A 22,864-nucleotide genomic window follows, 5' to 3' on the forward strand; every position below is an offset into this window, starting at 1 on the left:
GGACAAGAGCTAAAGCATTTGTCACACTTTTTGATGTGTGCTCTCAGACGACCCATGAAGAACAAACAAATGCAAATCATGGCACACCTCGTCCTCACATTCCTGAAAGTGTGAAATTTGGAGGAGGGAAAGAGACCCTCAATATTGTTACATCACCTCTCAGCAGAATCTATGATAAGATCATTAGCATTATAATCACTCAAATAAAGGAAAGGTCTATAGGATTTTATAAACTACAACCCATTAATCACTTTTAATTAGTGTTTGAAATTAAATCAATCACTCTGAAGTAAGACTTGAGTCTTGATTTATCCTTAAGTTTTTATTGATTTTGATTCCAAATAGCTTGCTCAAAATTGTATTAAACTATTCACAAAAAATCCCAATTTAACTTTGTATTTAGTTTCCATTTTTGTACGTATTTAAGTATAAAACATTAGTTAAATGGATCGTCAAACAGATGACATTTTTGTAGTATTTAATCAAGATGGTCAAGAGCTCTGATCACCATTTTAAAAGAAGATACAGACTTTTTTCATATATATGCTTTCACAAAAAAACCCAGATATGGTCTCAGAGCAAAAAACAAAGAATTTCTCATGTTATATAAAAGTTTTTTAGTCTTTTTAGTTCTGCTATATAATAAGCTATATATGTTACAGAATCTTAAACATTCTACTACAAATATTTCAAATCGATATATTTTCCATTACCACTGTATTCACAGCAGATCAACACAGAACAGATAAAGGCATTTGGTAAGTGTTCTGCTGATGAGTGCACTGGTGTGATGGGACATGAAGGGTTAATTCGGGGGAGAGGGGAGGTGACAGCAAACCAAAAGAAGAGGGGGATATAAAAACACCAAAGGCTTCGTGGGCACGAGTCTGACTGTGTTTGTGCTGGAATAAAGACTCGAAACGACAGAAGGGAACACACACACACACACACACACTAGTCTTGAGCTGTGGTGTCGTGTGTTATTTGACAGCGCGCTTTTACGCAAAAGGTGTGTGTGTGGATTCTCTTGCGCAAGAGCGGCTCATACACCCTCCGGAGGACAGAGCTCAGATGAGTTAGTCAGAGGAGGAACTTTGGATCTTAATCACACTGAAGATGGGCTTATAGTGAACTGCACTTCATCCATGAGGACACACTGGCGTTTGGAGAGGATGACAGCACGTTGCGCAACGCACCGGAGCGCAACAATGTACCCAAACCACAATTTTTATATACGTGAAGGACAGACCACGAGAATTTAAATTTGATAAGTTTGTTTGAGCTGGAGACTTTTTTCTATGTTGTATTATTATTATTTTCAAAGATAAGAATGCTGCAGGGTCTCAGACTTGTTCTTGTGCCAATGCTACCTGATTTACCTGCGAACAAGTAAAACTCCAGTTTTTCCTCAATGAAGAAGTAAAACCTCTTCTCTCAACATATAATATTTTCATTTTGCATTTAATACTAATGTTAAAAGCAGAGTAAATACCTCAATGGAATGGTACACAGCTTTGGAGTTTGTGGGGCTTACTTCTCTGTTTCCTAAAAGTAATTCACGTTCTTTTTGGACATCAGGATTATACCATTAAGACGAGGAACTATAGATCACTCATTGATCTGATCAGTTTTTCAAACGTGGAGTGGTTGGGATCATTTCTAGCTGGTTACTCTTTTTCCCGTGAGTATTGCTGCTCTGGACTCCGAGGTGGCTCCGCAGTGGTGTGGCGGCTCCTCGTCCGCGGCGGATCCGGAGCTCGGAGTGTCTGCAGCGGCAGGAGGCGGCAGCGAAAGCCCGGCAGCGGTGGCAGCGCAGGGTCTTAAGAACGCTCGAGTGAAAAGGATGGTGCGGCTGGCGGCGGAGCTGCTGTTGCTGTTGGGACTCCTTATTCTGACGTTACACATCACGGTGTTGCGGAGCAGCCCGCTGCAGCACGGGAATGACACTGTGAGCTCGGAGCAGGACGCGCGGGTTGCGGAGGTTAGTTTATTCTAATTGTGTAACGCGTGACATGCCCAGGTCACATTTTACTCTAAAATCAAAAGAAATTATATTTTTGCATTTAGAAAATTAAGTCTGTTTGTGGGACCATTAAGCTGTTTTGCATTGTTTTTGTTTTTTTATCATTCATCATTTATTTTTGCTCATTTATTTGGTTTTATTTTTCATTATTATTTTCAATCATTATCTTTTTTTTTTTTTACATTTCCGTAATGATGATTTGTGGTGGAAATTTCATTAGTCACAAACAGATACACATTGTGATAATAAAACTTCAACCTTAACATTAATTTGTGATGTTACACAGATTCATGCATTATTTTGTATATTTTCAGGTAGCTTTCACATAGCATATTCAAATTGAGCGGGGATGCAGTCAGGGTCAGAGATGGTCTCTTTCCCTCCAGTTAACAAGCTGCAGGCTATCATTTATCACCACTGGTCCATCAGTGTCACCCAAGCATCCTGTTAATATGTTCTTGCTTCAAACTGTGCATTTGCCAAGATTAAAAACAAAACAAAACGTATAGTACAATCAGACCAGGAAAGCCAAATATATTCAACACATTTGTGCACAGGGCCATTAAAAGAGAGCAGGGTGACTTTCAGGGCTATGGAAAACATTCTCAGTTTAGACTGTCCTTTAGTGCTGTTAGCCGAGATTAAACCTGGCTTTAATGAGTCTGTGCAGATTTCAGCTAAAAGTGTTCTGACATCTGTTTACGGAGCAAGTGCAGAGACCTGTGGGGTCAAGAAGGGTTTGAAATCAACGGGGCTTTGTTGGGTGCATTAAAAACCCTGCGGCTGGCTTTTTGATGTATTTTTAGCATGACACCAAGATGCCTTTGTCAGTCTGCAAACGTTGGCATAACATCATGATGAATGTGTGTTTATCCACTATGGTGGCTCTCTTGTACAGGAACAGCAGCAATGTGATTCAGGTGAACGGTTAAATGATGAAACAGAAGCTGGAAGCTAAAATGTTGTATTTCAACAGTCTGTTTAGTTAGTGGCTAAAGGAAGTGAATGAATCACGGGTGAATCTTTATAGTTTAGCCCTGTAGGTCAAGTCTGTGGTTTTGCGAGGAGAGTCTTGGGACAAAACTCACTTTTCTCGGAACACGTTTATGACATACACGGCTGTTGGAAATATGTCTGGAATGTGCATAGAATGTGTCAAACGTAACCAGGTTTGAGGAGGGTTGGGGGCAGCAGTGAGAGATGGAGGCGGTAGAGTTTGGTGATGACAAAAACGCTTTAATGGCAGCTTCTGATCTCAAATGAACTTTCTTTATGATTTAATCTATAGGATTCACATTTGATCTATAGGATTCACATTTGATAAAGAATGAAGAACATACATTAATAAATATCATACTGTCCCAGTTATACAACTAAATACATTTTATAATTAATACATTAATACCTAATATTTCTCACGACTCAGTGACATCCAGTAAGACCAAGAGTGACCCGTATGTCAACTTAAATCAAGTTAAATTCATTTGTTAATCAAAATTGTTTTTGTTTTTTTAAAGAATGAATCTAAAATATAAATATATTTGCCTTATTTCCATTGTTTATCATTTGTTTATGCTCAAGCAAGTACAAAAAAACTGCAAGTGCCACAAGACCAATTACTGTCGAAAATATGAAAAGAATTCTTAATATTTTTTCTAACCACACAAATGTATCTAGTTGAATTAAAAAAATATATCAAGGATCAGATTTTTAGTAGTGTATTGCTAATGAGGGAAACATGTCACTATACACAATCCTTAATATTATTTCATTCTGGTACCTGCCAAACTTGAATATTTGGTTACGCAATTGTCCAGACTTCAAGAAGTAGTGTATTTTCCTCATAAAGTTAGAAAAGCAAATATTTTTCTACTTCATATAGGTGTTGCATTGAAACCCTTTTGCACTATGTGTTTAGCCTTCATTTCCTGTCCAGTCTCCTGGGAAGACCCCCTGAGAGGTTCCCAAATGAAATGGTGTCATGCTCCTTAAGCAAAGGGAATGAAGAGGAAGCGGGGGGTGGAAGTAGTCCGAAATGTAATGGGGGCGTCTGTATGTCACCCTTGTGTCTGTTTTCATAGTCAGAGGCCCATACGGTTTGAAGAATGGTGTGTAATGTCTTTGTAGGAACTGTAATAATGTTCTGTCACAGCTACAGTCTTTCCACAATATTTAAGGCCTCAATTATTAAGGCATTAAAATATTTCAAGTAATCTAGTATATACAGGATTTTCTAGGATTTTGTATTGGAGTCTCTTAAATGGTCTATTTTTCTGCCAAAACATGATGATATTACATCAGTAATGCTGATGGACTTTGTCCTTCAAACCATTAGCACCATGCTATTAGTAAATAATGAACAATAAATAATATTGTTCATTATTTAGCACTCGCACACCAATGTTGTTTTGGGAAGTTCAACTCATTTTTATGAATCAGTTCATTTGAGTGGGCCAGTTAAACTAACCAGTTTGAAAAAGCTCTTCACTGATTATCATTATTGAAGTGTTCATAGTCTGCAGTAGGCTATAGCTAACTACTTTTTCAAAAGGGTGGCACTTGATTATTTAAAGTAGCTTGGAAAACAACTTTTTCAGAGTAGCTTCCCCAAAATGGTTGGACTTTTTTCCCCTTTTCCCTGAAGCGAAATGCATTCTACACAACACTGTTCTCTACACTTAGGCAGTCAAACAAAATGGCTTGAGTGAAAGAGAGGGAGGAGAGAAAGAGACAAAAGATTGATGGTGCCCTTTGATCTTATTGTCTAGCTCAGTATGCATGATTACAAGCTACTTATAGCTGTCCAATTGTGGAGTAATTGCCCCCTCTGTGTGTATGTGACAGCGAACACATGCCTTGGCAGTCTTACGGGAAAACAATTACAACCCTCTTTGACAGGGAAAAGCATTTTTTTTTCTGTCAGCCAGCACAACAGTTTTGCAATATGGGCTTCGTTCTATATCTATTTCAGCTGCTCAAGAGTAGAACAGTGCAGGACTGTAGCCAGAAACCCTCTCTTCATCCAAGGAAAGACATGAGCCAGGCCATCCGCCTTTGACGTTTCTAACTCCTTAACAATGACTAAAGAATATCTTTTTTACATTTCATAAAAACAGATGGCTGAAACATAACAGCAGGTATTTGGTCAATATTATCGATCTATGCTTACTACAATACTGCTGCCTATTTTAAATAGCTGCGATTCTGTCATGATTTGCTTGTATTGTTTTATACATGTATGAAGTTATTTTAAAGGGAAACAAAACAGATTTGTTTTTAAGAATCTTCACATACATTTTGAAAGTTTGGGGTCAGTACGAATCCATACGATTTTTTTTTTTTTAAATTAATACTTGTATTCAGCAAAGACACATTCAAATGATTAAAAAAAGAGTGACAGTAAAGATATTTAACAGATGTAGTATGTTCTTTTGAACTTCCTGTTCATCAAATAATCCTGAAAAATGTATCAGGGGTTTCACAAAAATATTAAGCAGCACAACTGTTTTCAACACTAATAATAATAAGAAATGTTTCTTGAGCAGCAAATCCAAATATTAGAATGAATTCTGCAGGATCATGTGACACTGAAGACTGGAGTAATGATGCTGAAAATTCAGCTTTGCCATCACAGGAATAAATGACATTTTAAAATATTTAAAATATAGTATTGTTTTTTTTTTATAATAGTACGGTTCTTAATATATTTTTATGTAGTAAAAATAGTAAGATTTTACTGTATATTTTCTCAAATAAGTGCAGTCTTGGTGAGCTTTTTTAAACTCACCAAGGTTGCATGTATTTGATAAAACATATCATTAACAAAAATCTTTCTAACCCCAATCTATATATTATTTTTGTGTTTGTGTGTTCCATAGAAAGAAAGAAAAACAACCACCACAACAATATTGGGAACAGCATTAAAGACAGCAAATAAAGATATAAATAATGATAATAATGAAATAATAGATTGTTTTTCCAGTCCCTTTAAGTGATCAGATTCTAATTTCTCTCCTCCCAATTATTTTCAGTAGGCTAATGTATGTTTGTATGATGCTTTTTGTGAACTGTCCCTCCTGTTGCTTTAAGTGATGGGCTATTGTTATAGTACTCTCATAAGATTTACAGAAAGCCTCTAGTTAGTGTGTGTGTGTTTATATTATGGGGTGATAAGGAGCCATGTAGCACCTGTGGGTAATTAGACCATTTGAGGTGAGATTGAGTGAATGGAGCAGCCAATGTCTCTAATCTCCATCAGTGTAAACAAACAGTGCTGGGCTGAGCTGGATGAAACCAGTATTGTTTCCCTTGATCTCAGTCTTCAAGGTCTCTTTCGTGAACATATGGCTGGCTAAAAGGGTGTTAAAAGACGTCTAGGTTGCAATCACACATTTCAGGTGGGAAGAAAAAGATGCCCATGTTCAGGTTGCCATTTTTTAACTATTTCTGATCGTTTCTGGCATAAACTCCTCAATGTTATTAACTTCCTGCTGAACAGATTTGATGAACAAACCATGCTGGAGAAACCATTGTAGCTGGTTTGTGACTAGTCCAAGATGGTCTACCAGCACTAACCAGGTTGACCAGGTCAAAAACCAGCTGATAGTCGATCTTACCAAACAACTAGAGCAGCGGATGACCAAAGATGACCAGCTTGAACTAGCAAGGGAACACTATTCAGATTATCAACTACTGTCAACACAATCTCGTGGCAATTTGTAACTATTTTAAGTTTTGGCGAATTGGTGGCTAATTCGTATTATCTCCTTATGCCCCAGTGGTGGTTATGTTTATTGGTGGGTTTAGGGCAGGACAATCATGCTTAATTAAAAAAAAGAATAATAATATATTTTTTTAATTTTGGTACCATTCACATCATACAAATTCACACGAAATCGCCACTTCGTAAATAGTTTTGTTTTCCCATGAGTTTGGGTTGCCACTGTGCACTCAATGATGGTGACCTCTGATTGAGACGTGAATGGACCTCTGCCATTTTAACCGGTGAATAATGAATCTAATGATGTTGAGCACTTTTAAGCACTCTCATCTGTATTTATACCAGGACACTGCTTTTTTTCCTTGTTGGGAAGTTACACAACGTAAATATACTTCTGCGCTACTAACATCAATTGTAGAACGTCTCCCAAGGTCTGGGGGAAATAGGCAGATAATTGAGATGAATTTTTGAATGTGTGACAACAAAGAGTCAAGAATTATTTACAGAGGGATGATTCACTCCGAATGGCTTTCTTTAACATTTGTCTTTTTTCAAAATGAAGTCCTTTAGTGTCTGTGGGCCAACTGGTGGGTCATAAAAAATTGGGTCACAGCCACAGGATTGTTCTGATAGTGGACAACAGGAAAAAACTATGCTAAATGCAATAAAATGCAACTAACCATATATAGTTAGCATGATAAAATAAGCAGACTTATTAACTTTTAAAAGGTAGGGGAAAATTATCAAATGTGCATCCTGAAAAAAAAAGCTCATTGAGAACTACTCATCACATATTTCAATGTTTCTCTTATCGTTTCATGCAGAATAATGTCAATACGGATAGCAGGTCCTCCGTTCAGAAGGGGCCGGGTGACAGAAAGTCCCGAGTGGCTCATATTCCAGCGTCTCAGCCTTGGGTTCATAGTCATGGGACAGGGGGCAGCCTGCAGAGAGATGGCCCAGGAGCTTTTCTGCTGGACCTGCAGAACTTTCCTGATCTTTCCAAAGCTGATATAAATGGGCAGAACCCCAACATACAGGTAGGAAGATGCTGAAATTCAATGCGTTTTCCTTAGATTTACCAAATCGCTTGCAATGTTGCAATGACACATTAGTGTCATTTATTTATTTATTTATATATATATATATATATATATATATATATATGATGTGTGTGAATTTAATATAAATAAAAATTAAGACAATATGATATATTCTCTTATTTAACACATTTTTGCATCTCAAATAAATGCAACATTTTAAGCAAGTTTATTTGTATTAGACAAAATAATGATTAATAAAATGTTGTTGTTTTTGCCGTGCACAAACACAAAGACTTTTAAAGGAGACATGGCTGACCAAGCGCATAAAGTGAAATCTTGGCAAAGGGAAAGTGGCAGAAAGCCCTGATGCACATCAGCACTTCTTTTCAAAAATAGAGCCTTTTGCCAACCCCCAACAACACCCCCCCCCCCCCCCCCATTCTGTCTCTCTTTTTTATCTCACACACACAAACACACAACCTCTAACATTCACCTAGCCGATTTTCAGTAACCACATACACCTGCACAGCACCAGTCGCCAACTAATCCACCATGGTCTCGATCCACATCAGAAGGAAAAACATGTGAGTCTTGACCAAGAATGGCAGAAAGGATAAAGTGTATCGATGTCTTAAGATGGCAGTGAATGGGGGGGGGGGGGGGGGGGGGGGGGGGGTGGGCATGGCTATCTTTGATCCAAAGCATCATCTGGCTTTCATGGTCTTAAGAAGGCTGAGAGGGCCTTTGAACTTGATGTTTAGGTGGAGAGAGCGAGAGAAAGAGGCTAGAGAGGGGAAGCCCACCCCCTGCCCCAATCTGGGAGGCACATGTGTTACTTGTGGGGTGTTTGGGTGGGATGGGGAGGGGTGTCACTGCAGAATGGCAGCCTCTCAGAGCGAGTCATGGAGCATGACCATGACCTAAGTCAACGTCCATCTGGACCTCCACAACATCACACCACCCCTCACTGTTTGATGTTCCACAAAACCTCTCTCCCTACAACAAACCCCCTTGATCTGTATGATTATTCTCAACATGTGCAAGTAAACATTAGATTTGCAATAAAAGGGACCGATACAGACTCCAGTGTTTGATTTAGTTTTACTGCACTGCATGAAATTACTGTTTTGAAACGTTTCTTACAAAAGGAAACTGTTGGAGTTATGATGGTATCAGATGGTACTACCGTAGTAGGCTACTTAATATTTTTTAAAATCGTTTTAGGTTACCATAGAGGTGGTGGACAGCCTGGAAGGTTCTGAGCCAGAGAAGGGAATACGCAAAGAAAACAAGTCTGGCTGGGTGGCTCCTAACTGGAGGAACTGGTGGCAGCGTTCATCTTCCACGTCCTCAGCTTCCACCCCAAAAGGTCCCGATGAACAGGATTACGAGAGCAACACGGAGGACAGCAACTTCCTCAAACCGCTGGGAGACTGGGAACGAAGAGGGACTGCCGGCACGGGAAGCAGAACACAGACAGAATACGGTACGTTACAGGGGAGTGTTATGAGTTATTGTCTTAATGAAAGGCTCTGCGAAGCTTAAATATGGCTCTGCCGTGAGGTGATGGAATCTGTAATTTGCACGTCAGATGATTTACGCCGTCAATTTAACAAGGACAGCACTTCTTATGGAGTTTGTGATTGTAGATTGCTTCCTGTGACAGATGGATTCCTGCAACAGTCTGTCTCTATGATAGAACACACTCCTGAACATCAAAGGAGGAAAGAGAGAATCCAGAGCATCTGTTCCTTCAGTCCAATAGCTCTCTTTTTGTCTTTTTTAGTAAAGTGGAGCTAAATGAGTGAATGTGTGTTACTGTCAGAGACTGTACTTCCTGTCAAATACATTCTTACCCTGTCACCACAGATCAATGGGTTAGGGTGAAATCAATCTGAAGCTAAAATTTCTCCATATAAATTTTCCTCATGACACACACGGTCTGTTGAGGCCGTGACTCATTCCTGAGGGTTTGCCATAACTACTGTTGATTGGCTTATTCGTTTCCATTAGCAGTGTGTGTGTAGGGAACTGTGGCTCATGTGGGTTTCAGACATGTTGTTGCCTGTGAGTTGGCCCGCAATCAACTGTGACCATGCGGTTTGACGGCGCTGAGAGTAATGTTGTCTTTTTAAGACCAAAGCACTTTGTTTTTCTCTCATCAGGGGGAGTGGATATAGATTGTGGTTGCTTGGTTTGTGCATGTGTGTGTGACTGTATATATACACCCTACCAGAAAAGTTAGAATTATGTAATGACCAAAAGAAAATGTTAAACAAATCAAAACGTTCTTATAATTTAGCTTTTTCAAAGCCGCTGTTGGCTTGGCTGTTTTTCCTTTAGTTTAGAGTATAAACTATGATCATTATTAAATAGTTTTGCATTTAAATGCAATGCATTTCTTTACAAAACTAACATTATTATTATTATTATTATTATTATTGTTAATTAAATAATGATCAATGTTTATGCTCTAAAATAGCTTTGCATAAATTGTGGCTACACATGAATTTCTTTACAAACCTATAATAATAAACTTAAACATTCCAACTTTGTTTTGGCCTCCTTTTGGCATATGTTAAGGCTACGTCGGTCCAAATATGATTTTGTGCATATCCGACTGAAATCCGATCTATTCAGATTTAGCAAGTGTGAACGGAAAAAAATTTGCATGAAATGCGATTTTTACAAATCCGTTTCGAGCTACATTCATCTGTGGTTTGAAATCCTATTCAAATCACATTTCTGGAAATCTGTTTCAGTCTGAACGCTTGGATTTCAAGTTGTTTATGTGACTTTGTCACGCCACGTAAAACTTAAGACACTGTTATAGGAGACATGCTGCAAGTCGCTGCAGAAACAAGGTTGTGTTGTCGCAAAGTGCCAGACGAGCAGAAAATGACTATCGGAGACGATAGCAGAGAATAAAGCTACGCATACCAGCCTCCTACGGTTCTGCCGCTGCCACAAGACGCAGTAGTCCAGCGCGGCGGCTACACAGTCATTGTCATGTTGTAAATAAGACAACATCTGAATTGTAGACCCCTCCATGTTGAAGTTGTTGTATTTGGCATATCCCTTCCAACGCAATGTCATTGCCATAGAAACCAATGCAGATATTCCGGAAAAAGAAAGAGCACCACTGGACACACACATCAGATATGAACAGTTGTGATACAATGTGGACAGTCATTAGATCCACAAATACACAAATAATCAGATTTGTACTGACAGTGTGGACATAGTCATAGTGTCTGACAGACAAACTGTAAACGCCCATTGTGAGGATATAAAAACTGTATTAAAGGCCATAAAATTGTAATGTCAGAAAAAGACATTAGAATACTCAACCTCGATACTTCAGTAACTGTTTTGGCCAGCCCTCATCACTGAAACAGAAATTTAAGAGTAGTTCTTGTACATTGTTTAAAAAGGAGTTGGAAGTTGGCATAAGTATGCAGACTTGGCTCATTCATTCACCCACTCCCATGTGTATCAGCCAATTAGAGAGGTATGCTAATGGTATAGGCCAGCAGGCCGACTTTAAGCGCCTCAGGTATTTGAAACATACGGTCTGAATCAGATCTACTCAGTGGGACTGGAGTACAGCACAACCTGTGCTTGAAGTCATGTCATAACACTGAAGTGCCAGTGAATTTGTGAAATTTGACTGTTTTCTTGCCTCTATTACAGACTACATAGATGGGGAAGGTGACTGGAGCGGTTGGTCACCATGCAGTGTGTCTTGTGGAAATGGCAACCAAAAGCGAACCAGGTCGTGTGGCTATGCCTGCACGGCCACAGAATCACGGACATGTGACATGCCCAGCTGCCCCGGTAAGACAGCCCTTCCTTGGACTATCCTTTATTCTAGATAACTCCTGTACCAAGATTACAAAGTGGCATATGCAGCCAAAGGACAATCTTAAACATTAATGGCACGTTCTTATGTATAGGGATTGAAGATGCTTTCAAGACAGCAGCGACAGAAGTCAGTCTGCTTGCTGGCACTGAAGAGTTTAATGCAACAGAGCTCTTCGGAGTTGGTGAGTTATTTTGTAATTTAACATCACCTGGGTAACCGATCGCTAATAAAACCAATACCCCAAGAGAGCAAAACAAGCTCCTAGCTCTATAATTTTACCCTACAACTTACCTTTTTATACATAATTTAAACCTACTAGCTTACTGTCCTAAATGTAGGAAAATATTGAAGCTTGTATCCGCCACAGAATAAAACATTTTAAAAGATAGTTACGACTTTTTATCTCAGTATTGCGAGTTATAAATTCAGAATTGTATGATATAAAGTTGCAATTGCATGTTATAAAGTCAGAATTGTGAGATGTAAACTCGCAATTACGTGTTATAAAGTCAGAATTGCGAGAAATAAACTAGCACTTCTGACTTTTTCTCACAATTGCGATTTTATTATATATTGATATATATATATATATATATATATATATATTATATATTGAAATTGTTTCTCAGAATTGTGAGATATAGTCAAAATTGCGAGTTATAAGCTAAAGTCCGATTCTGAGGGAAAAAAGACTGACTTTTACAATTCTGACTTTATAACACGCAATTGCGTGTTATAAAGTCTTCGATTGAGTCTTGAGTCTATGAAGTCTTTGATTGAGAAAAAAAGTTTCAATGCGATCGCAATCGCAATTGCGAGTTTTTATCTCATAATTCTGACTTTATAACACAATTGCCACTTTATATCACGCAATTCAGAAAACAAAAATCAGAATTGCGAGATGTAAACAATTGTTATTTTTTATTCTGTGGCGGAAACAAGATTCCATGGGAAAACCTACTATTAGACTAGAAATAATATTTCTTGAATTAATAAATGTTGCTTACATACAACATCACCACTACTAAATCCACACTAGTGTGTTTAATCTGATTCCTGAAAGAATGAGTCTTATGAGTCTGTTCTTTTTCGTTAATCAAAACTATACTGTGCAACTAGTGTGATTTGTTTATAGTAGTTCATAATAGTAGTAGTTGCACACTATGGTTTTGATTCACTACAAATAATCAACTCTTAAGATTGATTCATTAATGAATTGGATCAGTCTCATGCGTTTTTGTCTTTTTAGTTAATCAAAACTATACAGTGGAACTGTTGGAGTAAGTTGAAACCCAATACTTACATTTTAAAGTTTAATCCGGCAATTTCTTTAAAAAAAATCCTGGTGTCACCGGCGTGCTATGAATTCTGGGGTAGGGTGGGCTGTGAAAGATCCATCTGTTTTATCCTTCATTGCCCGGGAAACGAAGGCCGCATTTCAAGGCCACATTTGAAAGAGCCTTCGAATTGGGACAGCCTTCACTGTGCCGCTGTGATGCAATTGGCCTTCGAATGCGGCCTTCGGATGATGCAGCCATCATTCTTAGCCATCATCAATAGTAGATATTAGAGATGTGAAAAGTGTTCCTTTACATTAAAACATTACTTTAACTGTGTGATCCTGATTTTTATGTTGGCCCTCAGATACAGACAGTTGCGAGCGTTGGATGAACTGCAAGAGTGAGTTCCTCAAGAAATACATGAGCAAAGTGGCCAACGACCTACCCAGCTGCCCTTGCTTTTACCCAACTGAAGTGGCCTACAGCACCGCAGACGTCCACGATGCCGCAACGAGGCGCAACTTCCGCTGGAAGGACGCCAGTGGGCCAAAGGAGAAGCTGGAGATCTACAAACCCACTGCTCGCTATTGCATCCGCTCCATGCTCACACTGGAATCCACCACGCTGGCGGCCCAACACTGCTGCTACGACGACAGCATGAAGCTCATCACCCGGGGCAAAGGGGCAGGTACACCCAACCTCATCAGCACAGAGTTTTCTGCTGACCTGCATTACAAAGTGGACATCCTACCATGGATAATCTGCAAGGGTGACTGGAGCCGCTACAACCAGGCTCGTCCTCCCAATAACGGACAGAAATGTGCAGAGAACCCCCAAGATGAGGACTACTACAAACAGTTTGAGGAGGCCAGGGAGTTTTAAGCTGAGAAGCTGCTATGCTTCTTCTAAAACAGAAGCAGAACTCGTGTTGAGTGTTTGAACAGGACTTGCTATGAGAAACAGACAGCACCGTCTACAACAAGCACAGAAGATCTATATATGTTTGCCCTCAGAACCTCTTTTCATAGTGTTTTCATGGGAAGAATAATACCAAGTAACTCCTCATGGTTCTCTCCAGATTGTTTATCTATATTACTTCTCAACATATTTGCCGTTCTGTCTGAATTTGTGTTTGGAGTAAAAGGGAAAAACTAAAGGGAGGTCATATCAGGAATCACCCCACCAATGATCGGTTTTGCATGCTTATTTTACGCCCTACATGCAGTTGGAAAGCCTCTCCTCTGGATTCTTGGACAGATTCAAGGATATCGGATACAATATTCAGGTTTCTGCGTAAACATGCATATATTTGTCTAGTTGGATGAACAGAATTCCTATATAATGTCCTGTTGCATCCTTTTCCTTTTCCTTTTTTGCTAAAAACAAAACCTGCATAATCCTTGCAAAGTATTTATTGAGTCATAGTTATGTTTCAGTGGTATGGGTTTGTGCATATAGATGTATGGATACATTTTGAGTGCTAAATAAATAGACCATGTCACATTAAACATCAGCACCACCAAATGACTCTCAATGTATTAAATTTGCAGGAGATGATTCCATAGGAACCGCTGAGGTCAGAGGGTCTTCCAACTTTTGTTACAGTCAAATGAGATCCGTCCTCGGATATTAAACATTTTAAGCCATTCCACAAGACTCCTATTAGCTCCATCCTGAAACAGGCCTAAGCTCCGCGTTTGATGTCTGATGCAAAATACTCTTCCCCCTATAAAAGGGGCTCAAAGTCTTTTTTGCAAGCTTGCTCATATTCTCGAATTCCTCAGTAATTTCTCTGACTATGATCATGCAATCACATGAATAGAAGGCCACATTCTTCGGGCCAACGCTGAAACCTCAGAGCATCCTTTCAGTTTGTTTTTTGCTAGACCAATCCCAGGCCATCATTTGACCTCTTCAGTGACATAATACCAAACAAGTAGATACTTTGCTTTAATTAAAATGGTTTCTTGTAACTTGTAACTGTCTATATGAGTTTCTATGAACAGGACTCATGATTTTCACTGGCCAATTTATATATATATATATATAAGCAAGACATTTTTATATTTGTTAGAAACATTTATATTTATTCATGAAATGTTACTTTTTTGGTGTTAAATCAAAAAAATAAAAATGCAATATATATTTTTAAAATAACCGCTCAATAGGTTGGGGTCGGTAAGATTTCATGTTTTTAAAAGAAGTCTCTTTTGCTAAAAATACAGCTGTTCATTGTTTGTTCATGTTAGTTCACGTAGCATTAACTAATGTTAACAAATACAACCTTTGATTTTGATAATGTATTAGTAAATGTTGAAATTAATATTAACTAAGATTAATTAATGCTGTAGAAGTATTGTACATTCTTAGTTCATGTTAACTAAGGTAGCTAACTAATGTTAACTAATGAACCTTATTTTTAAGTGTTACCGTAGTGTGTGTGTCTGTGTGTGTGTGTGTGTGTGTGTGTGTGTGTGTGTGTGTGTGTGTGTGTGTGTGTGTGTGTGTGTGTGTGTGTGTGTGTGTAATATATATACAGTAATATTTTAATATATATTGTTGGAAGCATGTTGGAAATCATATGGATATAATGAAACTAAATTCATAAACACACTTGGTAAATGATGCAGAATGTGTCACTACCACCTCCCTGCATTTGGTGCCTAGCAGGTGTTGTTGAATGTTGATGCATGTTTGCAGTGAGTCAAATGATTGTACATAACAGCCCAAACAGGTTAAACTTCATGACAGCAGCCCACATAGGGGTGACATTGAGCACAACCGCGTTCTGAGCTCCACAAGACGAGATCAGCAGGATGCAGATCAAGAACGTCTGCTGTTAGTATCAAGTGAATTCTCCTGGTCATCTCCCATCTCACCTTCAGAAAAGCACTTCAGAGTGAAGGCTAAGCTTACAGCATGGAGCTGGATAAGCAGCAGTGATCTTTATTGAATCAGACCGTCTGCTTCAGAGGCCCCTCGACATCAAAGCAAACAGCCTGCTTTATTTTGAAACATCAGGCCTGTGTTAGAGCGGTGGCCGATCCTGCCCCATACCAACTCTATCTCTCACACACAATCCACATGTCCTCTGAGAACTTACACCATTTCCATTTACAGCTCCACTGTGCTTCTGACTTACAAACAGCTGTGGATAGTGACAGACTTCTGCGTTCAAAGAAGGTGTTTACTGGATGCCGTCAATGTTATAGTTTCAATATTAAGCCATCTCCTTAATACTAAGCTTACTAATTATAGACATAATTTTAAATACTTAATAACCAAAGACAAGATAATGCACCAGTCATCACTGCTGTATATTGGTCTTTAGTCCCAAACAGTGATGGTTAGATCACTTTACAATTGCAAAGAGAAACAAAATGCATAAAATTCAGGCCTTATTTACACCGTGTCCCTCTTGTTTTGGAATTGACTTTGTAGTTTACCTGAAGCAGAATCCATGTAACACAATATTCTGAGAAATGACAAATGATTGTATCTTTATTTCTCTCAAGAAAGCACATTGACCATGTTAATACCGAATAAACATTAAAAAAAGTTCAGGCCTAAAATTGGAAACGCACTACAGTAAATACATTAATCTACTACATTCTATGTACAAATTAAAGCTCTATTATGTTCATATTTACAATGATTTGCATTTGATATATTTACAATGAGTCCCAAAGTTTCCTAAATGTCATAAAGCTAAAAATAAATAAATAAAAGTATAAAATTAATTACAATCTATACAACATTACAATAATATTTTCCCAGCACACACAGAGCCATAAATAATTGAGGTTGCATAAATACATTTATAATGTTTTATCATATCTGGAGTTTTCTACTCTAAATAAAAAAATTCTGATTTGTGAATGAGTCATTCTTTTGTTTTCGGACCTTTTCAATTAATCAACTTGATATAGTTCAGAAATCCAGTCTGAATGATTCGTTCACAAATCAAACTGATTTAGTCTCAACAATCTGGTCACAGTAAAGTGTTCACCAAAAGGGAACATTTTGAATATAGACTATAGAGAACCTCTATTTGGCTTTAAGAATTACCACAGTGCGGCTGGCCAACCTTCTTCTCATGTTATTCGCCCTCCTCCGATGAGAGGTGTAGAGTTGTGGTTTCAAGCGAGGCTGTTTTTAGACCAAATCCAATTCGCTTTTGCACTCTTTCTTTCAGCGCTGGCACTTTATGGGTGGTGTAGCACATTTCAGGAAGTGTCTGGCCCGCAAGGCCTGCGGCTGCTTGGCTGGCTTAATTAGAAGGAAGCCCGTGCTGCATGGAACCTGGAATAGATGACCTATACTGACAGGTCGCTGTTTGGCGAGCACTAGCTCCAATGCATGGGCTGCAGTGAATGGCGTATTACCTGGCCTGATGCCTGACCTAGAGAGGGCTTGTTGGCACAGGGTGCACAAAAACTGGGGGAGGGGTTGGGAATGAGGGGCAAGCAGCTGAACAAACAAGTCAAGTAGCTGACAAACACCATAAAGGGCTCTGGGACTCAGATTAACCCTTGCAAGGGTTTGTCCATATAAGAACGAATAAAGGTGGCTGAAAATACACACATGACCTTATGACCTTAGCCGTGACCTTTGCCTTTCACCTCACAACACTCCACAAGTGTGCGACCTTATAGATAACAGGATAGGAATATGGAAAACAAGTATATTTTTCAGATTTTGATTTGCTTTTTAAAAAAATGAAACCTTTTGGAAGTGTTTTGTCAATCAATCGGTTTTACTATTTTTTCTATTAGATGCATACAATTAATCAATCGTTGTAAACAAATAATTACATGAATCAATATTTGCTAAAGTGCCCCAATTATTTTTTTCCCTTTCATGCAGTGTGTAATATAACTGTTTGTGGATGTAAAAATTCTGCAAAGTTGTAAAGTCGAAGTTTTGTCTCCCAAAAGAAAGAATCGACTCTGAACCGCCTAATTGAGTCGTTTGTAATTCGCATCCCACTGCGTTTCAGTCACACGTCACTAGATAACGCGCCAGTGAACAACTTGACCCGCCCTTCAACGCAGGATTTTACTGACAACTGCTTCTCAAATCTGGGAGTTCAATGCGGGATTCGCAAAACGCTTGCTCTTGAAAGATGGGTCAGTACCTAGTTTATTTGGACCAGCGTACTCCTCAGAATCACAACCTGTAAATATGATTAATCATTAATGTATATATTTTCTGCCAGGTTTCTAAATACGTAGTTTTGTGTTTTATATTGTGTAAGTTTCCGACTAACCCGCTAACTCACGTTATTACTGTCTTACTGAAATAGTTAATGCTGTGGGCCACTATTACCTAAAATTGTGTCTATTAATGCAAATTGTCTTTTGTTCTTACAACTTTGAGTAACGATGGATTAAGCATCGATGGATTTGTTTTACAAACTTTAATGTTACATCAGTCATTTCTGTTAGTGCTGGGCAAACGCATGGGCTGTTATTGATACAGTTCACTGTATCAGTGCACACTGCACAGTATATGTGCACTGCAAATACATTACAAATATACACATCGGTTTGTTGATGGACATACACTTGATGATGCTGATGGTGAGGAATTACAGTTTCAACATCTCATAATGTACCTCAAAATGAGTAGTGTATGACTGAGAAACACCCTGCTCAGTTCATCCTTGCGATGGAGGTTCGGGTTTTATAACTAGTTCTTCCAATGTTTCATCATCAGACTCGTGCTCGGATTGATATAATATAATCAATGCCACCGCTACTGTCTTTATAGTGTTGTACAATCGCTGAGCTTTAGAAAGCCACGTCCATGGTAATGGACTGTAATCATCGGTAGTGCTGTAATCGGTAGACCAATCGTAACAGACTGGGCCATCTGGCCAATCAGAGCAGAGTAGGAAAGGAGGGATTTAGAGAGACCTAGGGTGCTTCTCAATATCCCTCCTCGTCTCCTCGCTCCTCTGTCCTCCATCCTATGACCCGGAAACCAATCAAGTACAGCCATCTTGAAGGACATCTCAATTCTCTAATTGCACCGCGAGGAGTCGAGGATCTTGGAGTGAGGAGGCTTTTAGAGGAGTCATGAGCGAGGATACACAGGTCTATCCTATGCGGAAGTGTTTTATTGACTAAACGTGACGCACGTATACATTCTCCTCCCCCTTCACATCGGTGACAATAATTTGAATTTGTACTTTACCCTTGCTGTTTTTATAAACCACACATCTCACGTATTTCAACAGGGTATCTTGCTTTATTATTATTCATTATGAATTTCTTAAATAAACAAACTTCAACAACATAAGGGCAGATCCTTTGAGCGCTGCTGATGACGCTATGAAGTGACGCTCAAGTGATCAAGTATACCAATGTATAAAAATGCTTTCATTCGATTCCTCCGTCCTCATTTTCTTTCCTTGCGTCCTTCCCTCACAACCTATAGGGGGAGGAGCTGAGGCGCTAGAAGAGGAAGCGAGGAAAGGAAACAAGGATGTACAAATAAGAAATGAGAAGCACCCTTAATCATCCGAGGAGTCAATCATTAAAAAATGTGGTGATGTGAAATTTTATATTATGAGAAAATTAAAGTGTTTTTTGACCTTTGATGCATGTAAACCTGTTGTAGGAGACCTCCAAAACAAAATTAGGAGCCTTTAAAATAGCATAATAGGAGCACTTTAAGAATAAATACCCAAATAGGGAATTCAAAAACATTATTGTGACAAACTGAAGATCTGAATGGATAAAAAGTGCTACCCTTTCGAACACTGGGTCTTGGATTGGACGCTATGGGGAAATGCCTCAAAGTGTGACCGGTGTCTGAAGCACTTGTGAAAACACACCAAATATTATTGGCCGACGACAGTCCATGATGTCATAAACGGAGCGGCCATGAGTAGAAGAGGGGGCCTGTGATACATGTCATCAGCTTTTTTTGCCTTCAGGAGCCGTTTGTAAATAGCATGTGTTAAGGCGACCTAATGGAGAATCCAGTCAAGCGTCTCAGGAAGTGTGTGCCTCCCTGTCCCAGGTTTTTGAGACCTGTGGACACACGACTTGTGCATTTCGTGCTTGGGTGAGGAGCGCATTTGTTCAGAACCCGAGGGTGACAAGTTCACAATGCAGATGCTCCGTTGGCGTTTGGTCTTGTTCTTTAGGGATATGAGCAAAGCATCTGTTTCACGGCTAGGGTCCTGCTGTAACCTTGGAACAACCGAGGCCGCATTCCTCAGTCACAGGCACGAACAATCTGTTGGCTCATCTGTTAACGAGTGATCTGTTGGCTCGGATCTATCGCTAGCGTCATCTGATCCAGCAGATAGCATGTTGCAGGCACCATCCAGCCAGGAAGAGGCGGATGTGGTTAAAGGGAACGAGGATAGTACTGAGCCTTCTCAGCCTGTCAGTCCCCCATACGGGAAGTTATTGGATGTTATGGCCCACACCACAGCCAGATTAGATCTGGCATGGATCTGGCAAATCGCTCATGGCAGACCTGATGACCGATTCCTGTCAGGCCATAATCGCATCAATATAACACAAGTGTCTCGTTCCCCTTCTCAGAAAACCATGGCTACGGTTTTAACCTGAGACGGTTTAGAAGTCCATATATTAAGTCCATTATTATTAGTTTTCACTATGTTTTTAGAAATACAATGTTATATAAAACAGGCAAATGTTATATGAATAGACTCCTCTGTAAAATCCCTTCAGAATATAGATAGGAATAAATCTGGAAAGTTTGGTTTATGTAAGTGCTACTGACGTGGATATTTCTGGCTCAGTGCAGGAGAAAAAACAACTAATTTTGAGAAAACAGCCAATTATGCAATAGTAATTATGCAATCAATTGGTTATTGTTATAGAAAAGTTATACATTATAGAAAAGAAATGGCCCAAAATCTAAAGAATGACCTGTGCCTGAAATAATATATGTGTGTGTATAATTTCAATGTGTGTGTGTGTCAGAGGGCTTAATTTAGTGATGAAAAAAATTAAGTTAACACATTGAACTGACAGCACTAATTTTGACTTGTAATATACATATAGATTTTTTTTTTCACATGTCCACTCTGAAATAAGACACTGTTCCACCATCATCAACAAAAAAGCAAACTAGTCAGAGATGCCAAGTTCCCTTACTTCTGTTCTGCACTGAAAGGGTGTCTGTCTGCTATTTCCAGCACAGAATGACCTTCCATGATTAGTGGAAGACGACCTGTGAGGCTCCGTGTACGTGACTGTGTCTCTGTACACACATCAGTTCATATACAGTGCAATAAAACAGTTTTTGGTGGTGGTAGAAGTAGCTACCTGTTGTGTGAGCTAGTTTGAGGAGAAAGACAGGCCACATGGCAGAGATTCACTCTGACAGGAGAGCTCAGCATGTGTGGACAGCAGGCCGAGCGGGTCAACGGTTGCAGGCTTTGATCTTCACTCGCATTGCCGTCTGTTCTGCGTTTTAGGGCTGCTGAGCGCGAGGCATCGGATACACCTTGAATGTCCTGTGCCTCTGCCACCTCTTAAAGACCAAGTATCTCTTTTCAAAGCTGAAGGGGCCCTCTGAAACCCCACTGCCATAACCTCACAAATAACATTACGTTGTGCACGGCATAAAAGTGCACACTGAATTGGAGGACTGAAATGTTAAGTGACACAGGGAATATGCTTGTGTTAAGGGTCCAAGGTGAGCTGTATTATTTTGTAATATGTGTTTGCTCATGCTGTGAAGAGCAACAGGTGGAGGAAGAGCAAAACACATCTACCATCCTTTAAGTGTGAGTGACATTTTGTTTGATGAATTATATACAGTGAACAATAAAATCAACAGCAACTATCAAGCACTACTTAAAGAAAATCTAATTGCCTTTCAGTTCATTTTAAAAAATCTAATATTTTTTTTTAATTTGTGTACATTTGACAGTACATGTCCTACTTTGGTCTGTTTTTCATCCACAATGTCAATTGTTTTTCATGTAAAATTGTCTTTAATAATATTAATAATAATCCTGAATAATATGAGTTATGAATATAAAGGAACTGGTTTGGTGAGCAGAGCCTTATTGAATACTAAGACAAAGTTTCACCTGTTGCATTTCTTTTGTACGTGACATTTACAGTGAGATATTTGTTTTTTTATTCAATGACACAAGAACAGTTAGTCACATTTTTATCTAGCTGCCAGATTTAAATGATCTGTTTTTATAATAATTTCAACGATTTCTTGTTTTCAGTTTGTTCCAAAAGGTTTATTCATAATGTAATTTCATGTATTAAATGTAAAAACAAGGGTTTGCAAAAAAAAGATGTCTTTACATACTAATATATAATAGTTAGTATGTATATATATATGTATATATGTATATATATATATATATATATATAACAAAATATTTTATTTACATTTTATACATGAAATTAAAATATGTATTATCAAATTACACCATGTGGTGTAAATTACAGCATGTGTCATGTGGCCTGTCATAATTATTAAATTATGAATAATATATTTATATATACTTTTTTTAAACACAACAAATACCCAATTCATTAGAGAGCAGGTGCAGTACCACAAAAGGTATATATGTTGCATTATTACTGTTGTAGCGATTTTTCTTATTCAATATACCTACAATATTGTTGTAAAAAGTCAATATTATACCAAACACTCCATTGAGGACAAATGTAATTTGGTGGAGATGGTGAAAGATGGTGGCGAAAAAGAAAAAGGTGGTGAAAGAAACCAAAAGTCAATGTGGCTCTGACCACGAACACATATAAATCCACAGACACCATGTAGGACAAATTTCAGGACAACATATAGGAAAGCCACAGAATATGGATCTTAAAGGAAAACATTATTAACTTAAACCTTCCAAACACTGTCTTCAAAATACCATAATTCTGTAATCTGACATCAAACAAAGACAAATGT

At 38.6% G+C, this 22,864-nt stretch overlaps 1 protein-coding gene across 1 annotated transcript; it reads left to right on the forward strand.

Moving 5' to 3' along the window:
* Positions 1-696: 696 nt before the first annotated feature.
* On the forward strand, positions 697-14,444 carry ism1 (isthmin 1). Its single transcript, XM_077236610.1, has 6 exons — positions 697-1,981; positions 7,568-7,783; positions 9,011-9,272; positions 11,480-11,623; positions 11,743-11,832; positions 13,296-14,444. Exons 1-6 carry the CDS (start codon positions 1,844-1,846, stop codon positions 13,811-13,813), a joined length of 1,368 nt encoding a protein of 455 aa, XP_077092725.1. The 5' UTR covers positions 697-1,843; the 3' UTR covers positions 13,814-14,444.
* The last annotated feature ends 8,420 nt before the right edge of the window (positions 14,445-22,864 follow it).

This window comes from Siphateles boraxobius, unplaced genomic scaffold (assembly GCF_051911475.1).
Source record: "Siphateles boraxobius isolate OS27281-9 unplaced genomic scaffold, OSU_SipBor_1 20, whole genome shotgun sequence".
NCBI classification, from domain to species: domain Eukaryota; kingdom Metazoa; phylum Chordata; class Actinopteri; order Cypriniformes; family Leuciscidae; genus Siphateles; species Siphateles boraxobius.

What these genes read in the sequence shown, in the direction of transcription:
- ism1 (XM_077236610.1), top strand. Translation starts at nt 1,844, where the DNA reads ATGGTGCGGCTGGCGGCGGAGCTGCTGTTGCTGTTGGGACTCCTTATT. An exon ending in GGCAGAACCCCAACATACAG is followed by an intron (nt 7,784 to 9,010) that starts GTAGGAAGATGC and finishes AAATCGTTTTAG; the next exon opens with GTTACCATAGAGGTGGTGGA. An exon ending in AACAGAGCTCTTCGGAGTTG is followed by an intron (nt 11,833 to 13,295) that starts GTGAGTTATTTT and finishes GTTGGCCCTCAG; the next exon opens with ATACAGACAGTTGCGAGCGT.